Here is a 19,820-nt window from a genome sequence, read left to right on the forward strand (position 1 = left end):
ATTTATATTAATAGATCTACTTTGATACTTTTTTATATGACTGTATGTGTTAAGATGTGTTTTTTCTTCTTATTAGAGTCTAACTTAGCAATTGGCTTACTTTTCATAGGATGAAAAAGTAGGGGCAAAAACTCAAGAACTTTTTCTTTGATCTTTAGATGGTTTTTTCCACATAAACCAATTCAAATTACCAGTTCAACTAATGGTTTATGCCTGGAATGAAGCTCCTAAATGTATATTACACTGATGGAATGATCCTACATGTCTCTCTGGCAAAGCTAAAAGACATAATCACATTGCATTACTCTGACATAGCCTAATTACCATTTTCCCTGCCATGACAGAGAACAAGGGCGCAAAGTTTTAATCCATTCCCCTTTTGGAGATATTTACTTGTATGCTAAAACTTGACCAAAGTGTGATGCCGACACCAGCGTGAGTGGAATACTGTATGTGTAGCAATATTCGGCAGTCAACTCCGCGAATTCAAAATAGCTTGAATATTTCTATAGACCCCCAAAATGGACCTTTCTGCAAAAATTCGCTCCTCAGCGAATTTAAATACACATACAGTAGCTCTTCCTTTTCTAGTTAAGCTTAAAAAAATCATTCTGCAGTAGTGTTTAAATCTGCCCACTTAGAAATTGTAGGATTGCAATACAGTAAGATATAACAAATATCTATCTAACTGTGTAGGATGTAACATTTACCTAGAAATAAATCCACCACTTTCACATTTCTTGCGCTCTTCAGTTCCTGCAGCAAACAGCAAATCTGGCTGATGCAAAACATCTACCAAGACAGACAACTCTGCTTGAACCAGGGGAGCTAATTGGTCTTCCAGTAACACTACTATGTCCTGAAATATTTAGTTGAAAAAATACTTACAGCCATGCATACAAACTTTACTAATACTCTATGCTTATAAACACAATACAAAAATCATTTCAATAAAAATTTAGAACAAAAGTGAGATTGTTTTTTTAAGTAACTTTGACATTAAAAACTGCATGCCTCCAGATGAGCAAATATATTTCAAGATAAATCAAACTTGTGGAAAAAGTACTAGAATTTTAAGACAAGAGATGTCTGTAGGACAGCAACTCTCGACTATTCTTAGTGCTTGATAGTAAAAAAAGCCTTGATTAAAAAGTAAAATTTTCTCAGTAAAGAAAAAAGGTAAATTTTTTCTTTAAATCCATATAACAGTTATAGGCATTGGAAAGAGCCCTATTATGCTGTCAAAGAAGAGTATAAAATTTCAACAAAGTTTCAAAGCCATATGTCAATGAACTTTGAAAATATTTGAGGTATTACAAAAACTTTATCGTAAATTCTAAGTCGAAAAGGGGCATAATTCTGTCAAATTGCTTGATAGAGTTACCGCCTCCTGTCTACAGGTTGGGATCATGATGGTGAACAAGTGTACAAAGTTTCAAAGCCATATGTCAATGGACTTTGAAAATATTTGAGGTATTACAAAAACTTTAACGTAAATTCTAAGTCGAAAAATAGGAAAAATTCTGTCAAAATGCTTGATAGAGTTACCGCCTCCTGTCTACAGGTTGGGGTCATGATGGTGAACAAGTGTGCAAAGTTTCAAAGCCATATGTCAATGGACTTTGAAAATATTTGAGGTATTACAAACACTTTTAACGTAAATTCTAAGTCGAAAAATAGGAAAAATTCAGTCAAAATGCTTGATAGAGTTACCTCCTCCTGTCTACAGGTTGGGGTCATGATGGTGAACAAGTGTGCAAAGTTTCAAAGCCATATGTCAATGGACTTTGAACATATTTGAGGTATTATAAAAACTTTAACATAAGTGGTTACGCCAACGCCGACGCTCGGGTAACTACAATAGCTCTACTTATTCTTATCGAATAGTCGAGCTAAAAAGTAAAAAGATACAAGATTCAAGTAATAATTTACAAGTTATATGCGATAAATGACTGATTTTGTATTAAGGGATATTTTTGCATATTTTGACCTCTTTTGGAAATTTACGTGGAGTGCAAGTGCAGTCAACAAAGAGTAAATTACTTTCGTTGTTCACTTCACAGTATTATACAATTTAATAAAATTTCAAAATTTTCATGAAAATTAGCATGAAGCAGTAGGAATGCTGCTTGAAACACACCTGAAGACCCTCTATAATATTTTTGTAATCACGTGATACACACGCCACTGACTCGCGTTTCTGTCGCTGACCACTCAACCATTTAGCCGTGTGCTTTTTCATCATGTTGGATTTTTCAAACATGGAGTGAACCTGTGTGTCAAGGTCAGACGGTATGGCAATCCCACGATTCTTTGCTGAAATATAACAATAAAATATCTAGTTATATTCTGACTTCATCTTTCTCATTTATATCTATATTACTTCCTACAAATTATATTTTTACTTCTATATTATTATTTAAATCATGTTTTAACACTAGAAAAAAAAACTACTTTAATTCGAAATTATAACATGAAAGATTAACTTTATAAATATCTATTATGTCACAAATGCTAAATAAAAAGAACTTATATAAAACTGTTACTTTATTTTATGTATGGAAAGCAGAGAAGTAAAACTTACAGCCCATTAAAGATATACAATGGTTTACTAAACTGAACTTAATCATAAAAAGCAAGAACTGAATTTTAAATCTATTACAAAATTTAGTGTCACTTTAAATGCCCTATGCTACCATACTGTATATTTATGCTATTAATTTAGCTAACATATGCTTTAAATTTCTGAATATCTAAAATTTATAACCAAAAAAAAATCAGCTGAATATGCATATCTAAAAATAATCGCAAACAGCTAAATGCATTATGATAAAATTGACCCCATTCACCTATTTGAAACTTCTTGATATTTAAACTTTCAGCATAAAAAAAACTAAAATCTAAATTTGCTCTAAATTAAAACACCTGTGTTGACACGCAAACAATTTTACTTAAGAACAAAGATTTAAAAGGTGAATTAAAAAAAAATGAAATTGGTGTTAAAATTTCTCTTTCTTTATGATCTAGAACTTTTGTTGAAAGAAAAGAATTCTGTTTTCCAAATACTTGACTTAAAATAATATTCCAGTAAAGCCAGATGTCATCTGGGAATAAGCGAAAGGAAGTAATTTGGGATGCAGTAGATTTTTCTAAGTGCAAGTGTTCTTGATCCTTTGTGCATACCTAGAATACCATTACAATGTGTACACCTTAAAATCAGAAATTTTTAACATTTTGACGTTTCAAAACCTACAATTTCAAAATAATTTTCTTTATTTTTCCTTTTCTTTAAAAAAACAAATGAAACCATCATTCAATAAATTATAAACATGATCCCTGGAATCAATGATGTCAGTAACCAATTTGCCAAAAAGGTTTACTTATTAACTCAGTTCAGGAAGGGGAGGATACTCAAGAAATAGTCTTAACACAGTTGTCTAACTTGAAACAGTCATGACCTTCTGCTCTTGTCAGAAAAAAATTGTAAAGTGGCATTTCATTGCTATTTGATAAAGCTGAAAAATATTGAATGTGCCAAGAAAGGTAAATCAAACATTCATAAACACAAGTGCCTTAAGGGGAGGTAAATGGAAATAAAAGGAATATCACAAAGTTATGTAACTTGCAAGGATTCAGGTCTTATTTTGATCAGTAAGTATGCTAATATTTTAGCCACTGGTATTAATACAACCTGAATCAGTAAACCATACCTTTCTTAAAGTGCATAAAATCTTTAATGTGCATAAAGGAAATAAGAAGAGGCAAAGTTTCGTCACTTATACCAGGATAAGTATTTAGTAAGCAAGTCAAGGATTGTAAAGAAATCATTGAGTATATCACATGAAACTAAAAGATATCAATAGTTCTTTTTCTCAAATGTATCAAACTTCTTAAAATTGGATTAACCTTATGTATCTTTTAATGTTAAAATAGGGGTAAATGGGGGAAAAGGGGAAATATCTGGGAAGAAAAAAATAGATGCATCTAGGAAAAAAATAGATGCCTCAGCAATATTGTTTGCCAAGTCTATGGACTTTGTATTTTTAATTAGGTGTGTAAATAATGTAGCCATTCTTACAGACATAACTTAACATATAAATTATCCAACTTGCTGGGGTAGGTTAACTTTGTTAGGACATACAAAGCAAAACTTCAATTACTACATGCCTGGGGCATATAAAAACACAATTGTATTTCCTTATTTTTTCTCACAAATATCTGTTTATTAAATATATATGAAAAAAACCCTAACCCTGTGAAATAAATCATTTGAAAATAGTGTAAAAAGCAGTGCAGTCAGTCATCACAATTAATACCTGCAAATCGTATCAAATCATAATCTCCTGCATAAAATATAGTAAAGTAAAATTTATGGCCCTTAATTAACAAATACATGCAAGGGAAATGTATGGAAAAAAACAATCACCCTAAATAGTTATACAAATATTTGATATGTTAACTGTAACAACTGCACATTTAGAACAAAAATGTAACTAAAGTTGATTTTAATAAAATAAAGGGTTGTGGCCCTTGTGCCCATTCTGAACCCCACTTTGGTGCTAAGATACTTTACATTCAGTACTAAAATAAACAAAGTAAGACTGTAAAATATATCTTATATTTTAAACCATGAAAAATTCTGATATCTTTAGTGAGTGCTCTTCCAAAATAAAATAAGGAAAAAAGTAATTCATGGTTGTTGCCCTTTACTTATTTTCAAAGCTTGGTTATCTCCCTTTTTTATGTACTATATATAAATTGTAGTCACAAAGGTGGTGAAATCAAAGAGTGTACTTACTAGCTAATTCAGCTTTAGCAAAAATATATGAAGATGATTTAAAAATATGGTAAAACAGAACTCACAAAAAAAGAAAACAAGCATTAGGTTCACAAATTACAGAAATGAGCTTTTCACATTTTTATGTTACAAATACTTCTATGACTAACTTTTAATAAGCTATTGAAATTATTACATTAATGGACCAACTAAATTGCAGATAATTCTTCCATAAATGATTTTATAGAATTAAAATATAATATTTTATATTCAAATTTAATTTTAAAACTGTCAAAGGCAATAGAAGTATGAAAAGAACATTTCTATAAATGTATGCAATACATGAACTTAACACTAATATAAACAACAGAATACTAGATATCACAGAACAAGATAAATTCAAGAAATATCCATTATTTCTTACAGCAGCACACTTCCCAGACAATGAACAAATAAAAAAAGCTATATCTAAAACACTCAATGAATAACAAAATTAAAGTGTTCAAGGCAGGTTAGACTATTGCAGGGTAAATAGCTTTAAAATTTAACTATCTTTTCCTATATTTATTTATTTGTGTTTTACTATTTTGTGCTGCAAAAATTGTTGTTGTTGTTTTTTTTTAAATTAAATTAAAAATTTTATAATTAATTTGCAGTTGAAATTAAGACATTTATTGTCCCAGAAAATCATGAGCTGCACCAAGGATTTTAACTTAAAGAAGAGATTATTGGACAGAATACCTGTCCACTTTTCTTGACCTTGAAGGTCATAGATGTATATTGCACTTCAAATAAAGATAGATGAAAGAATGTTATTTGCTGTGCTCACTCTAGCTATTATTTTTAACCCCTTCATCCATACACTTGTATATATTAACTTTCTTGCATTTTAATATAGATCTGTCCATTTTACAACATTAGGAAATCATAATGATTACAAATAGCTAAAATTAATAATCACACCACATGAACAGCTGGTCTGTCCATATGATAGTGAGTGGCAATTTAGCTGCCTTTCTCAAAGCAAACACTGAAAGGGTTAAAAATAAGACTTTTAAAATCAACATAATCTTAAAAAGCACTAGGGTTACACAAATTGATAAACATCACTTATACAGGAAACTGAACATTCTGCAACAACTTTCTAGCATAAAAAACAAAATATGAATCTTTACCTTCAATGAAGATAATTGTAAAGCTGATTCTATCATAAGATGTACATGTATATATGAGCAGCTCCATGATAAAACCAACGTAGTGCGTTTGCGACCAGCATGGATCCAGACCAGCCTGCTCATCCGCGCAGTCTGATCAGGATCAATGCTGTTCGCTATCAGTTTCTCTACTTGTAATAGGGTTGGTAAGCGAACAGCGTGGATCAGATCGGATGCACAGGCTGGTCTGGATCCATGCTGGTCACAAACACACTATGTTGGTTTTGTTGTGACGCGGCTCATATTGTTATTCTTTTAATAGTTTTGTTCTTTTTCTCTGTTTGGTAGGCTTTATAAGCCCACATCAGTCACATGTACTTAAAAAGTGCAGTAGAAGAGACTGCACCCTTACTGACAACAGTCATAAACAACTATTTGAATTTAATTTGCACATTTAATAAAAGTGACTTTCAAAAAAATAGGGATGAGGTCTTTTATTAAATTTCCTATAAGGTAACAATGAATTTATTGTCTCCACTCCTTTAATTTCTACTTCTTTTTAATATCAACTTTGCAAATAGTTATATGATACCCCACGATGGTTATGCATGTATATAAATTCCTAAACAATAAGGCCTTACTGTGGTGACAGAGTGACTTTTACAAAAATCATTACATGTGATTTTTATTTGTATATCAAGTATACATTATGGGAAATTTTTGTTAAACATGCAAGGACAAAGCCATGCATGTCATCTGTAACAAATAAGAAAGATGGCAGACTTAGACGGATACTACTATTAAATTTTATAACATATCAGATCATTACCAAATTTTGTTTTGTAAGCAATAATTATGATAGTATAATGAATATACCTTTAGAAATACATAATTTTAGACAACTTTTTACACAGCTTGATACAAAACATACATGTTTCAATTATTTCTTGCACTACTTGTTTCCTGCATATATTTTGTAGTGCAGCTAGTGTTTTTTGCATTTTTTTCTAGTGCAGATTTTTGAATATATTTTGTCGTGCACAATTTTCAGAACAATTTTATTTCTAATCAGTACAGTATAATTATCATGATTAATGTGTTGCACAAATTATGTGTAACTTATACATGTATATTCATTGAAGGTAAAGGTTCAAACCAAACTATCATAAAAGCATTTTAAAATCTATCTCACCCTCAAATTGTATAGCTATAAAACACAACATGCTTGTAAAGCAAGAATTCATAGTGTTCATGCATAGACAAGTCAAATTCCTGCTAACAAATTCATACACCATCTTATAATTTACAGTCTAATCAAAGGACAGATAAACAACTAGAGATTGTTTAACTATCTCAGAACAATTACTTAATTATCTGATAACAATTAATTAATTGGCTATCTGAAAACAAATAACTGGGTAACTAAAAACAATAAACTGACCTTCTAAATACATTTAACTGGCTAAAATAATTGACTGGCTTTCTAAAAACAATTAAATTGCTATCTTTATTACATCATAAAGTTTGAAAGCCTTGATAAAAAAAAATAAAGAAAAAAGACCTTCAGTATTAAAGGATCATTTTGAGATAGGGTATCCCATCTCTAGATTGTATGTTATAATACTACTGATATCTTATTTGAAGATAAAATAATTAACTTACCAATTACATATCATGTTATGCATTACAGGATGCAAATATTAATTCTACCTTTCAGGCTTATTTGCTAAACTTCAATTCTGCTCCCAACAGAGCATCAACCTTTGGATTACTTGAATCCAATTGATAGATCCCTACTCTGACCTTTTATTTGAATAACAATCGATTTAACCGCAAACTCGGACATTTTGTTCTTTCGGTGAAAAAAATTTGTGGTGATACATATATATATTGTATTCCACTAATCTGATAATTAGAATTAAGACAGATTAGGGATCTATGTCATAAGAATGTGTAGGGAAGTTCCAAGTCTACTAAACAAACTTTCTAAAAAAACTTTGTTTTTCTTAAGAATTTAAAAGTCTATAGGCTTAAAGTGAATACTAGTAATTATTTTAATAATAACTCAAACTATCATGCACATTTTACTTTGTAAAGATTGACTTCATATACATAGCAATATCATAAAACAAATCATCAAACATAAATTCAAAAATTGCATTCAAATGTTAAGCATTCACTAAAACAAACAAAAAAGTGTGAAACTTAAGACAAATTCATTGTCAAGTGCTTAGCAATTTCAAACAACATTTGGGACGTGGAAAGTGCAATTCTCACTAGAATTTTAATACATTTTTTATCTGTTTTCATTCAAACTTGATAGGATCAAGTCTTAAGATGATGTCTCAAGGATAGAAAGACGGACAGACAAACAACAACCAATGGTCACAATAAGGTAAGCTTTACATCCAGAAAATTTTAACATTCACTGCATTCTCGGGTAAAAATGCATTATAGAGATGTTGGCAGTGTGCCAAATGATAGTTGCAGCATATTCTATTCTGTTGGACAGTATGAACATTATCATTAACTCATTGCTTAATTTTGATAGGGCTTTTAGGTAGATATGACTATAATGTACAAAGTTTCTACGTAAGCTCTAATGGCTACTCTAAAAAACCTCTGAAAACTGCTCCAAAACATCTCTAGCTAAAGCATGGAGATCAAAAGAACTTTAAACTTCCTTAGAAAAGAAAAATTTCCCTGCTAAATTCATACAATGGATTTTTCTTTTTGAAACTGCAATTGCAAGAGTTTCATAAAAAATTTACTACACTGAAGCAGTCTTAAATAAACATAGCAGAATGCGCAAAATGATGTTGCTTTACACTGGAACAATAATGGCCTGTTGCCATTAATGATTATAAAAGGCAGTAACTCATATTGTAAATATCATACTGACATAGTTTGCATTATCAAGGGAGTTGCCATTATCACGGGAAGTAAGACAAAGAGTTGCCATCATCAAGGGAAGTAACATAGAGATTAACCATTATCAAGGGAGTTGCCATTATGGAAGGTAACATGAAGAGTTACCATTATGAAAGGAAGTAACATAAAGAGTTACCATTATCAAGGGAAGTAACATAAAGAGTTCCAATTATCAAGGGAAATAACTTAAAGACTTTCCATTATCATGGGAAGTAACATAAGGCGTTGCAATTATCAAGGAAAGTAACATAAAGAGTTTCAATTATCAATTTAGGGAAATAACTTAAAAGAGTCCCCATTATCAAGGGAAATAACTTAAAGACTTTCCAGTATCAAGGGAAGTAACATAAAAAGTTGCCATTATCAAGGGAAGTAACAAAGAGTTGCCTTTATCAAGGGAAGTAACATAAAGAGTTACCATTACCAAGGGAAGTAACATAAAGAGTTGCTGTTATCAAGAGAAGTAACTTAAAGAATTACAATTATCAAGGGAAGTAACATAAAGAGTTACCATTATCAAAGGAAGTAAATTAAAAGAGTCCCCATTATCAAGGGAATTTACTTATAGAGTTGCTATTTTCATGGGAAGATACATAAAGAGTTGACATTATCAAGGGAAGTAACATAAAGAGTTACCATTATCAAAAGAAGTCACATAAAGAGTTGCCATTATCAAAGGAAATAACTTAAAGAGTTATCATTATTAAGGGAAGTTACTTAAAGAGTTGCCATTATCAAGGGAAGTAACTTAAAAGTCCCCATTATCAAGTGAATTAACTTATAGAGTTGCCAATTTCATGGGAAGTTACATAAAGAGTTGCCATTATCAAGGGAAAGAACTCACAGAGATGCCATTATCAAGTGTATTGGTACTATGAAAGAAAGTAACTCACACAGTTTGAAAAAGATCTTAAGAATGACATTTTTATAGCACTTAGTGACTTTGACGTACAAAAGGCAGCGGTGACACTCAATGCAATCTGAATACATGCAAATTTTCTTTTCTCTTTTTGCGTGGACAAAATACTTGAAGCTCGGAATGTATGTTTGCTGCCAGTGCCATTTAGGAAACAGAAATATAGAAAATCTAAACAATACTTAACCTAAGAAATACTGTTTGGTAGTATCTATGTAAAAACAGCAGTAAAAAATTATCATTTAGCAAGGCAAATAACAAACTTGAATATATAAGGTCTCTAACTTAACTTGCTTGCAATGTAAGTAAGCTAAATGTTTGAGAGAACCATCATAAAACATGTACTCTATTACCTTAGACCAAAATCTAAACTCATCAAGAGGCTGTTGTTTCATAACACATGATTGGGGATGATGAGCAATTTAAAGACAGTTTGTGCATCTATTAGTATTCATAAAGAAATACCAATCCTTTGCTATTGATAGATCCCTACTTTGACCTTTTATTTGAATAACAATACATTTAACCAAAGGCATTGACATGTGCTCTTTTGTTAACAAATATGTTATGGTAAAATTCTGATAATTAGAATACGATAGATCAGGGAAAGGATAGTTTTGTCAGGTTTTCTTTTTTGGCTAAAATAGATTGTTTGTAAATCTCAACAAATAACATTTCCCCCAAAAAATAACTATAAGGGAAGGTAAATACCCTTTGTTGAGAATGTGTTGATTATGGGATTGACATTTATTCCAAGACAAAATAGGAAAGTTTTTGTAAAACACAAATGCCCCCAGCCTAGATACTGTCAGTAAAACGTTTTCAAAACATTTACCCATTCCATGGCATTTTGTAATTGTGAAAAATTTAAGTTGGCAAGTCACTGCTATTTGATGAAGTATAAAATATTCAACTTACAAATATAAAAATTTATCAAATAAAATATGAATGAATAACCTTGACTTTGAACCAAGTGGCCAAACTTAAAGGACCAACTGAATATGTTCCTTCTAAACATGAGAAATTGGTAAACAAAATAATACAAAGGCTGTTTAACAAAAAAGTATAAAAAATCCTATTTTAAGGACATGTGACATTGACCTTGTGACTCTCATCACAGGACCATATCCAAGGCATGTTCCTTCCAAATATGAAAAACATCATCAATAGATAAAGGCTGTAAGATTCAGCAAATAGCTAAAGAAAATGTTAAGACATCTATAATTGGCACCCATGACCATTCAATCTAAAGGTCAAGAAGACAGACAATGCAAGTTATATTCCTACCAAATATGACAGACATCTGTCAATAAAAAAGGCTGTATTGTATTGTAGTGAACTTTACCCAACTGACCCCTTACTCCTTCCTAAGGTAGAAGACTTCTCAATTTATATTCCTACCAAAAATAAAAGACATCTGTCAAAACAAAAAGTGTTACAAATGTGTAAATTTTGTTGTTTGTTTGTTTTGGGTTTTACGTCACATCGACAGAGTATAGGTCATATCGCAACGTTTCAGCTTTACTGGTGGAGGAAGACCTCAGGTGCCCTTCCGTGCATTATTTCAGGCACGATCGGGCACCTGAGTATTCCGTAAGCTAGCTGGATAGCTTCCTCACATGAAAGAATCAAAAGTCCCTGTCGGGATTCGAACCCACAGTGGTGAGGACAAATGTGTAAAAATATATTTTTGGTATTGGTGACCTTGACCTTGGACTACATGACCTCTAACTAGACCCAAAAGAAGAGGACTTATCTAGGCAAGTCAGTATTAAACATGAAAGACGTCAACTTAAAATGAATGAAAATGTATAAATTCAATTTGATAACAGTGACCTTCACCCAAGTGGCCCCCTTACTCCACAAAAAGGACCATTGAAGGATTCTACCTTAAACAAATATGGAAGATATTTGAAAATCTATGAAGTAATTAGGAGAAAGTCAATATAAATCTAGCTTGCCTGAATAGGTTAACCAATTACAAGGCCCTATTTTCAAAGTGTTAAAGAGGGAAATAACTGGGAAATATGGATTGCACAGCCATATAACTTGGCAAAAGCTTATATTTTGTATTGATAAGTAAGTATGGATATATTATGAAGCCATTTGTACAGGTAGAACTTTAGATATATCCAATTTGCCAACTTAGATTAATCATATTCTAAGTGGTGAAAAGGGCAATAACATGGGAAAAAATGTAAGCCATAGTTACATAACTTTCTTAGATCATGTACTTTGTATTGATTTAGTGTGTAAATTATGAAGCCAAATTGCTAATTTAACCTTTTACAGATGGACGGACAGACGAAAAGTTCAATTACCATATGCCCAGAGGCATATAAAGGGCACAGTCATTGTTATATAGCTATTAATAATGATGCTATTTTAAGCACTAGATAAACTAGTCTGCTATCCGGTGAAATGTATACCCCATCGCCACCTTTAACTATATGAACTTAACGTCTGAAGCCAAATCAAAGGGTATTTACTATATGTAAAAATATTATTCAACTGAAGGTAAATTTGAACTAACCCTGCATTTCATGATTTAATATCTTTGCACATAATTATAATCCATTGCCTAATCTCATTCCTAAATTTAGTTATCAACCTTTTTTCTTATTTTTCATAAAAGAGACTTTGACCCTAGGGGGCCCAAACACAATCCAAAGAAAGTCCTTCACATTACCTTTTTATATACCAAGTTTGATTACTATATCTCATTTGTAATGGAAACCATTTTCCTAATTTTTGGTAACAGGGGGCCCCCAAAAGCAATCTCAAGTGAAGTCCCCACACATGCCAGGTTTTTACCAAGGTTAAGGTGATTGGCTTCAAACCACTTGCCTTTCACTGCTGTAGGTTCGAGCTGCACAAGCGTCTTTGAATTCTTACATATGAGAAAGCTATCCAGCTAGCTTACGGAATGTTCGTGGTTCTACTGAGGCCCTTTTTCACCAGTCAAGCTGGAGAGTTGTATATGACCAAAACTGTCTTGGTACAAAGTAAAACCCAATTAAAGAAAAATATTTATACCAAGTTTGATTACAAGTTTTCTTTCTTTAATTATCATCAGGAAATGATAAAAATCATCAACAATAAAACAGACCAACCAACAGACAAACACACTCACTTCTATATACCCTATGTACCCCTGCCCTAGAAAAAACTTTGTTTGTGGGTGTGTGCTAGAAACCAGCACACTGAGTATTGGTCTGGAGTTTTTTTGCAAAACACTTTTCAGCATAATTAATATGAAAAAGCTTTGAAAAACAAATGACTTTGAAAACATTGATGTCAACAAAACTACATTGTTTTGCAAAAAAACTTATACAAATTAGTCAAACAAACCATCCAATCCAATATTTATCTTCGTAAATATGCAGGCAAGTGGAAAAAACACTTTAAAGAGACCATATTTTCTCATAAAGGTAAACTTGCTCGAAAAATAAATCAAGTTTTAAATGTGAATTTTATAATCACAAGAAGAATAATATCAGAATACAACCCAAACCATATCTGAATTTTCCTGGACCTGTTCAACGCTGATCATATATATATATACACTTATAGGGATATTTCACTGTTTGCCTTCTATAAGAATACAGTCTGGTTAGACTATATACACAATATTCAGCCTCTGTCTGGGTCTGTACTGGTAATAAACTCTTTACAATTTCAGTTACCGAATAGTTACCGGTCAAAATTTACAAAAACTAATGTTACTAACTTTAATTTAGTAATTCTATGCAAAAAATATATCTAATTTTGCCATTCCAACCAAGTAACAGTCTTCTGTATACATTGAACCAAACCTTTACATTGTATTAGTGTAGCTTAACAAAATATAAACTCTTTTTCTATGGCATGACAAGGTCAAGTTATAGCGTAGTTTCTGGACAATTAACATAGCAACTTTTAAGGTAAAAATAGGACAAAAACATTGCACTCTAAAACTCACTTGGATCAAACTGAGTAGCAGCTGTAAGAAAAAGTAAAACATAAAAAAGTACAAAATTTGCTTCGTTTCCATTAGCATGCCGGCCAAATACTTTATCTCACAAAGAAATGTGATGCTCTTACATTCAATAGCTTTGTCAATTTTTACACACAGCGTGACGGACAATTTCAGAAATATATCAATCCTCCGGTCCCCCACACCCCTCCCCATCCAGGCAAGTAACGACGACATAAAAGAAAATCTATAACAAATTATCTGAATTCAAACTTTAAAGCAATGATTCATTTATGCAGATCGATCTTTAATCAAATAACTGTTACATACAATCTTCTTTTTTTCCTTTTCCATTTTTTGTCTCATGAAGAAAGGACTTCTTTTGTTTTACTGAAGCAAAATGAGTATCTTGCAAAGGTGGAGGTTACCCAACGTAGAGTTTCAATATTGCTAAGTAAATAAGGATTTCAATCGAAACTTTTTTTACGTATTGAACAGTATTAATTTTATTCATAGGGAAACTCATGAAGAAGATAAAAGCTGTCAGCAAGGTTTTCATTTGCCAGTACATGTCTAATAATTATGCTGTAACGCTGTAAAACGGCCATAAAAATAAAAATGATTTCATCACATTATTATAATTACATTGTAGTTTACAATGCGCATTTCAATGCTGACTAAAATAACCAAGGAGAAAGTGTGACGAACAAGATGGCCAATCCACAAGATATTTTTGTATCATGTTTACTTATAGCATCATTCAAGGAACATTATAAATTTGTCTGTAAATTTCCATCAGAAAAAGAAAGGAAAGTCAGTTCTTCCCATTTGAATAGCAATTGTTCTTTTTCCTAGAGGACATAATTATTGTGTAATATTTATACTATGAATACATAAGTTGAGTTGACTAAAATAAGTAAAGGATATTTTTAAAAACATGTTCAAAGGAAGAAACTTGGTTTTTTTTTATTATTATTATTATCAATTGAAAATCTTTCAAAAAGTCACAAGAAATGATTTCCTTGTGTGAGCTATACCAAATATATCAGTTAGCCACCCTGGTAAAAATACAATTCAAAGAGATTATATGAACTCCACCAGTTCAGATAAGCACATGTCATGCCTTTCTTATTACAACAGAAGGCATTGTAAATATACATGTATAGAAATAATGACTGTTGTCAAGTTATAAAACATTGCCACTACTATCATGCTATTAGGAAAGCTATGTCATCTAAATTATTACAGAAGCAAAACCTAAAATGCTTTTTTTTCCCTTTATAAACTTTTCCCCATACTAGCATTCCCTTTTTTAGCTTTAATTCTTAGCCTCTTGCTTGCTGCACCTGAATATACCCATGCCACTAGTGCAGACCAAGATCAGCTGTCACATCCATGCCATCTGATATGGTCTACACCATTTCTTATTCAGTTAGAACTTATTTTGAAATTTTCCCTCAAAATGATGAATGGCATTGTCCAGATTGAAAGATGGACAAGTCCATTTAAGATATTTAGCAAAGTAAGGGTTAACGCTAATTTACAGACCAAAAAACTAATTTATTACTTTAATAGCATCTTTTATCAATACTATAAACTTTGAACTTTTTGTAAAAACTGAATATCTTATATATTTCATTTCATGAGTTCTGGGAACATAATTGACATTAATAAGTCATCGAATTTAGCACTGGCCCTGTGGACCATGGCCGGTGTAAATTAGTTTGGGCCAGTGTAAATTTTAAGAAAATTAAGTTAATCTATATAGTACATGTAGAATAAATTCAAAACATGAATTCGGGCCAGTAAATACAAAAATTTTAAATTTATTGGCTGCAATAAAAACCTTGAATACATTTTAAAATCTCTCAATATTGAACAAAGATACATACATTGTAAAAGATATCGTAAATACATTAAACAATTAAAAAAAATATGAACAAAACTTTTTACCAAACACAATATCTATGATAAGGCATCACCAGACCATCATTGAGAGATTTTAAAGATGTACTAGTATATATTCATGATAATCTTGTTGTCATAGTAACCAAACAAAACAACTATGTGACCACAGTAGTGTAATAATCTATTTTAATGAGTTTTGTGGACGTTAAGAAAGTGGTAACATAAAAATAGCGATAAAAAGAATGTTATAAATTGATAAAAATAAAATGACTACATTAAGAACTAAAATGTATTGTTCTATATAAGCTATACAATATATGAGAATAATATTAACATGGTAACATAACCTACCTATATTTGACAATGTTTTAATGCAGTCCTGTACGCTCAAATTTTGTGGTCCAGTAAGCCATGAACAGTGAGATAACCTGAATGCCCCTTGTAATAACTTAACAAACATCGGCTGTCTCGACTGAAAAGAACCATTTAACAAAATATATATTTGCCTGTTATTTTTAGTCTTATTTTTTGCCACTAGTAGTAGTATTTAGCAAATTCTGTAGCCTTAAAAACTGAAAAGTTTTAATAATTGTACACATTTTATTAAGCTGTGCTGACCTTTCCCCTGATAAATTTATGTAACAGACCTTTTGTTCTTTCAACAGTAGTTCCGTAACAAAAAAGCTTTAAATACCAAAATTTTAACATTTTTTTTTTAAATACCAGTATGTTAAACTACTGCAGTCATCTATTACATTATGGTCAGAGTGGAAAAATGTACAATCTGGCCTTCTACTGTGTACCTGGCATATAGGTTTTTACCCCCTTGCCAAAAGTGGCAGCCCTTTTAGGGGTCAATATTCTATATAATGTAATTGACAAAATTGCAAAAAAAAAATCATTTTAAACAGCCGACTTAGGTAAATTATCAAATTCTTTTATAAATATGAAAGATTATTATAGCATCAATATGTAAAAGATTTTTTATCAATTTTTCTTTAAAATGACAGAATTCTGAGAGATTTTTATCTTAGGCCAGCAATATATAAGCCTGGAAATGGAGACCAGGGGAGGTAATAATTCATATATAAAAAGCATCTATACCTGTATAGTAGTGCTCTGGTCAGAGAAAGGCGAGTTGAAGAATGTAGATATAACGCTCATCACTGTGATTGTAACATAGTTCTCAAGGGCTGTATCAGCATGCTTACGATCATTGGTGGCATTTGACACCTGTAATGTAAAATATCTCAGTCATTGTAATTAACAAAATTTTATACTGTAATCTTATTTAAAAATATGCTTATCATTTGGTAAAATATTTTAATAACAGAAATTAATTGCAATCTATAAAAGTCTTAGTGAAAATGTCAAACCTGACTATATAGAATGAATATACTATGTATAATGTATGGGAAGCTGCATTCCGTATTACAGGTCAAGTACAGTTTGTCCTTTCTAGAAAAAAACCTGCCAGTTGCTTTACTGATACTATATGTTCATATTGTGACCATCTATAGTGTGTAGAGTTTTAATCATAACATATCTACTTTGTATGATGTCAAAACATGTTTATTTTATATTTACAAAGAGATGATATGTAATACTTTCTATTATCAAATTTGAGTGAATATATCTTTAAAACCATTTCCAAAAACTTTGTATTTGCCTTACCTTGTAAATTTTAAACATATCCATTGATAATTATAGTAATTTTAAGATCAAAATTTTCAAAAAATCAGCTATCAATACAATTAATGTACATAGATGTGAAGGCTGAAATTACTGCTATATTATACATTCACTTTGATATGCAATCAAAGTGTTTATTCAATGGAACCAAATTCCTAGGAGAACTGAACACGAGTTATATTGAATATGGTGAATATTGTCCACTTTTAGTTTAGATCTGACATTATTACAAAATATTGTTTCTCACTAAGTTAATCATTATCATTCATGAAGCACCAAATTTTCATGATTTTCCAGGATTACTGTCTTGTACCTTAACCCTTTCCATATTAAATATCTTCAATGGACTTTTCCACAAAACCAATAATCATTTTCAGGAATAATTTAAAAATAAGTACTTATAGATTAACAAACAGTGCAGAAAAGGATCAGAAGAGGTGCACAGGTGTGCACTGATTGCATGGGTAAAATCTGTACGCTAAGGGTTAAAGAAAAATCCACATTTTGTATCATTATCTCATCACTAAGACAGAAATGACATCACATTACTCTTGACTATCATGGACATTTTGTGTTACATTTACATCATTATTTTGGTTAAACAGGCTCCTGCAAGCTTGCCTGATAACAGTTTCAATTGAAAACAAGTTTAAAGTTTCATCTGGGACTCAAACTTATAGCTGAAAGAGGCAAGTATCAGGAAATCAATAGACTTTAACTGTTATAGGAGCAACTAATATGAAACTAATCTAAGCTATCATGTCATTAAAAGGACATGTAAAATAGATATTAAAAACTCACAAAAGCCATATCAAGAAGAAAGTTTTCAAACAATGTCCACATATGACTACTGGTATAAATCTCCTTCATTTCTACCTCTGTGTCTATATAACAATGGTTGAGAAAGTTGATGTAGGCAGACTTTACCTGAAAAATAATCATAACACAATCATTTTTTTGTTTTTTTTGTTTTTGTTTTGGGTTTTACGTCACATCGACACAGTATAGGTCATATCGCGACGTTCCAGCTTTACAATCATAAAAGCTTTTCAATCCTTAAAAGATAAAATGTACAAACTTCTTTTCTCCAATGAAATATATTACGGTATCATCAATATAACCTTTAATGAGGAATTCATTCTTTGATAAGCAAACTAAACAAGAGATGTCTATAACACAGCATGCTCAACTTTTCTCAGTGCTTGACAAAAACAGGGGCATAACTTTGTAAAAAGTTAACTTAGAGTTATGGTACCTGTGCCAATCATGTTTGATAATCGCAGTGGAACAAGTATGTTAAGGGTTTCAACTATTCCCTTTAGTATTTCTGAGATAACAAGTAAACATACATGCAAAAACTTAACAAATGTCTGAAGGCAATGCTGAAACCTGGTTGAGTAAAACAGTCCCTCATTCTTTAGTCGAGCTAATAAAATTGAGTCATCAATTCTTCCTTCTTCTTTTCCTTTTCATTTGTACTAACGGCCTAACCTGATAGCCTTTTTTTAAGGGTATTACTGTATTTTAGAATTCTAAACATAATAAACATCAATGCACCTCTGGAATACAATCTTTATGTGTCACCACTCTAACAATGTCATCTAACGGTAGTAGAGAATGACACTTTATCTCTGTGTATACATTCTTGCCCTCGGTACACAGTGCCAGCAGCTGCACGAGATTGATGTGATAGTTAAGGACACTATTATCATCATTCCTCAACTCTTCTGACTGCATCAAAGACACAAGATTTTGGAACGACAGTCGGTCATTGTAGAACAGAAGAACTTCTTCACCAACATTCACTAACTGTCAAATAATAGAAATAGAAATATAGTTTCATGAATATCTCAACAATATTTTTAGCATCAATTGCATTGAATTATATACAATCTAAACCATTGAGAACTTTAGAGTACAAATGAGTTAATTACTTATGTAATAATTTTGTTTTAAATTTTTTTAACAATCTTTTACATTTATTGAGCAAGGGAAGTAACTACATTTTTCACTTTAATGTTTTTTGTACAACAGTTGTTTCCCTTCATATTTTCATACACTAGCACTATATGACATTTTTCAAGATCTTAAATTTGACACATATTTTAGCTAACCCTTTGTGTAGCCATCAACCTTCAAGGAAAGAACAGCTTGCCCCTGACTGGATTTGAACCCACACCACTGACAATCCTTAGATTACTAGTCCTAATCATTAACCATACGATAATTTTGACCTATGACATATCTATCCTACTGGTGAAGTTATATTACCTCTGCCATGACCATATCCTGTGTTTTCCTGATATACTGTCCCTCTGCCTTCACTACAGTCTGTAGGAATTTCAGATACTGTACATGTCTACCGTTAGTTTCTATAGCATGTACAAAATGTTGTATAACATTATCTGTTATCTCATTGGCTAACATTGCATTGTCCCTGAAGATTGCCGTGCAAGTCTGTGTCTCCAAAATCTACAATATACATAG

General features: G+C 31.4%; 1 protein-coding gene across 1 annotated transcript in view; it reads right to left on the reverse strand.

The window, feature by feature from the left end:
• The window catches only part of LOC132728606 (inositol 1,4,5-trisphosphate receptor type 1-like), a 132,750-nt gene that overhangs the window by 59,403 nt on the left and 53,527 nt on the right, over positions 1–19,820 (reverse strand). The window contains exons 27-35 of the mRNA XM_060714279.1: positions 19,605–19,805; positions 18,891–19,142; positions 18,135–18,260; positions 16,746–16,874; positions 15,993–16,113; positions 13,740–13,760; positions 9,966–9,989; positions 2,141–2,316; positions 711–859 (exon numbers count right to left, since the gene is read on the reverse strand). Coding sequence (XP_060570262.1) covers positions 711–859; positions 2,141–2,316; positions 9,966–9,989; positions 13,740–13,760; positions 15,993–16,113; positions 16,746–16,874; positions 18,135–18,260; positions 18,891–19,142; positions 19,605–19,805 — 1,199 coding nt within the window. The remainder of the gene's footprint in view (positions 1–710; positions 860–2,140; positions 2,317–9,965; positions 9,990–13,739; positions 13,761–15,992; positions 16,114–16,745; positions 16,875–18,134; positions 18,261–18,890; positions 19,143–19,604; positions 19,806–19,820) is intronic.

The sequence above is a fragment of the Ruditapes philippinarum genome, unplaced genomic scaffold (assembly GCF_026571515.1).
Source record: "Ruditapes philippinarum isolate M1 unplaced genomic scaffold, ASM2657151v2 ctg1435_1_1_1_1, whole genome shotgun sequence".
Classification (NCBI taxonomy): Eukaryota; Metazoa; Mollusca; class Bivalvia; order Venerida; family Veneridae; genus Ruditapes; species Ruditapes philippinarum.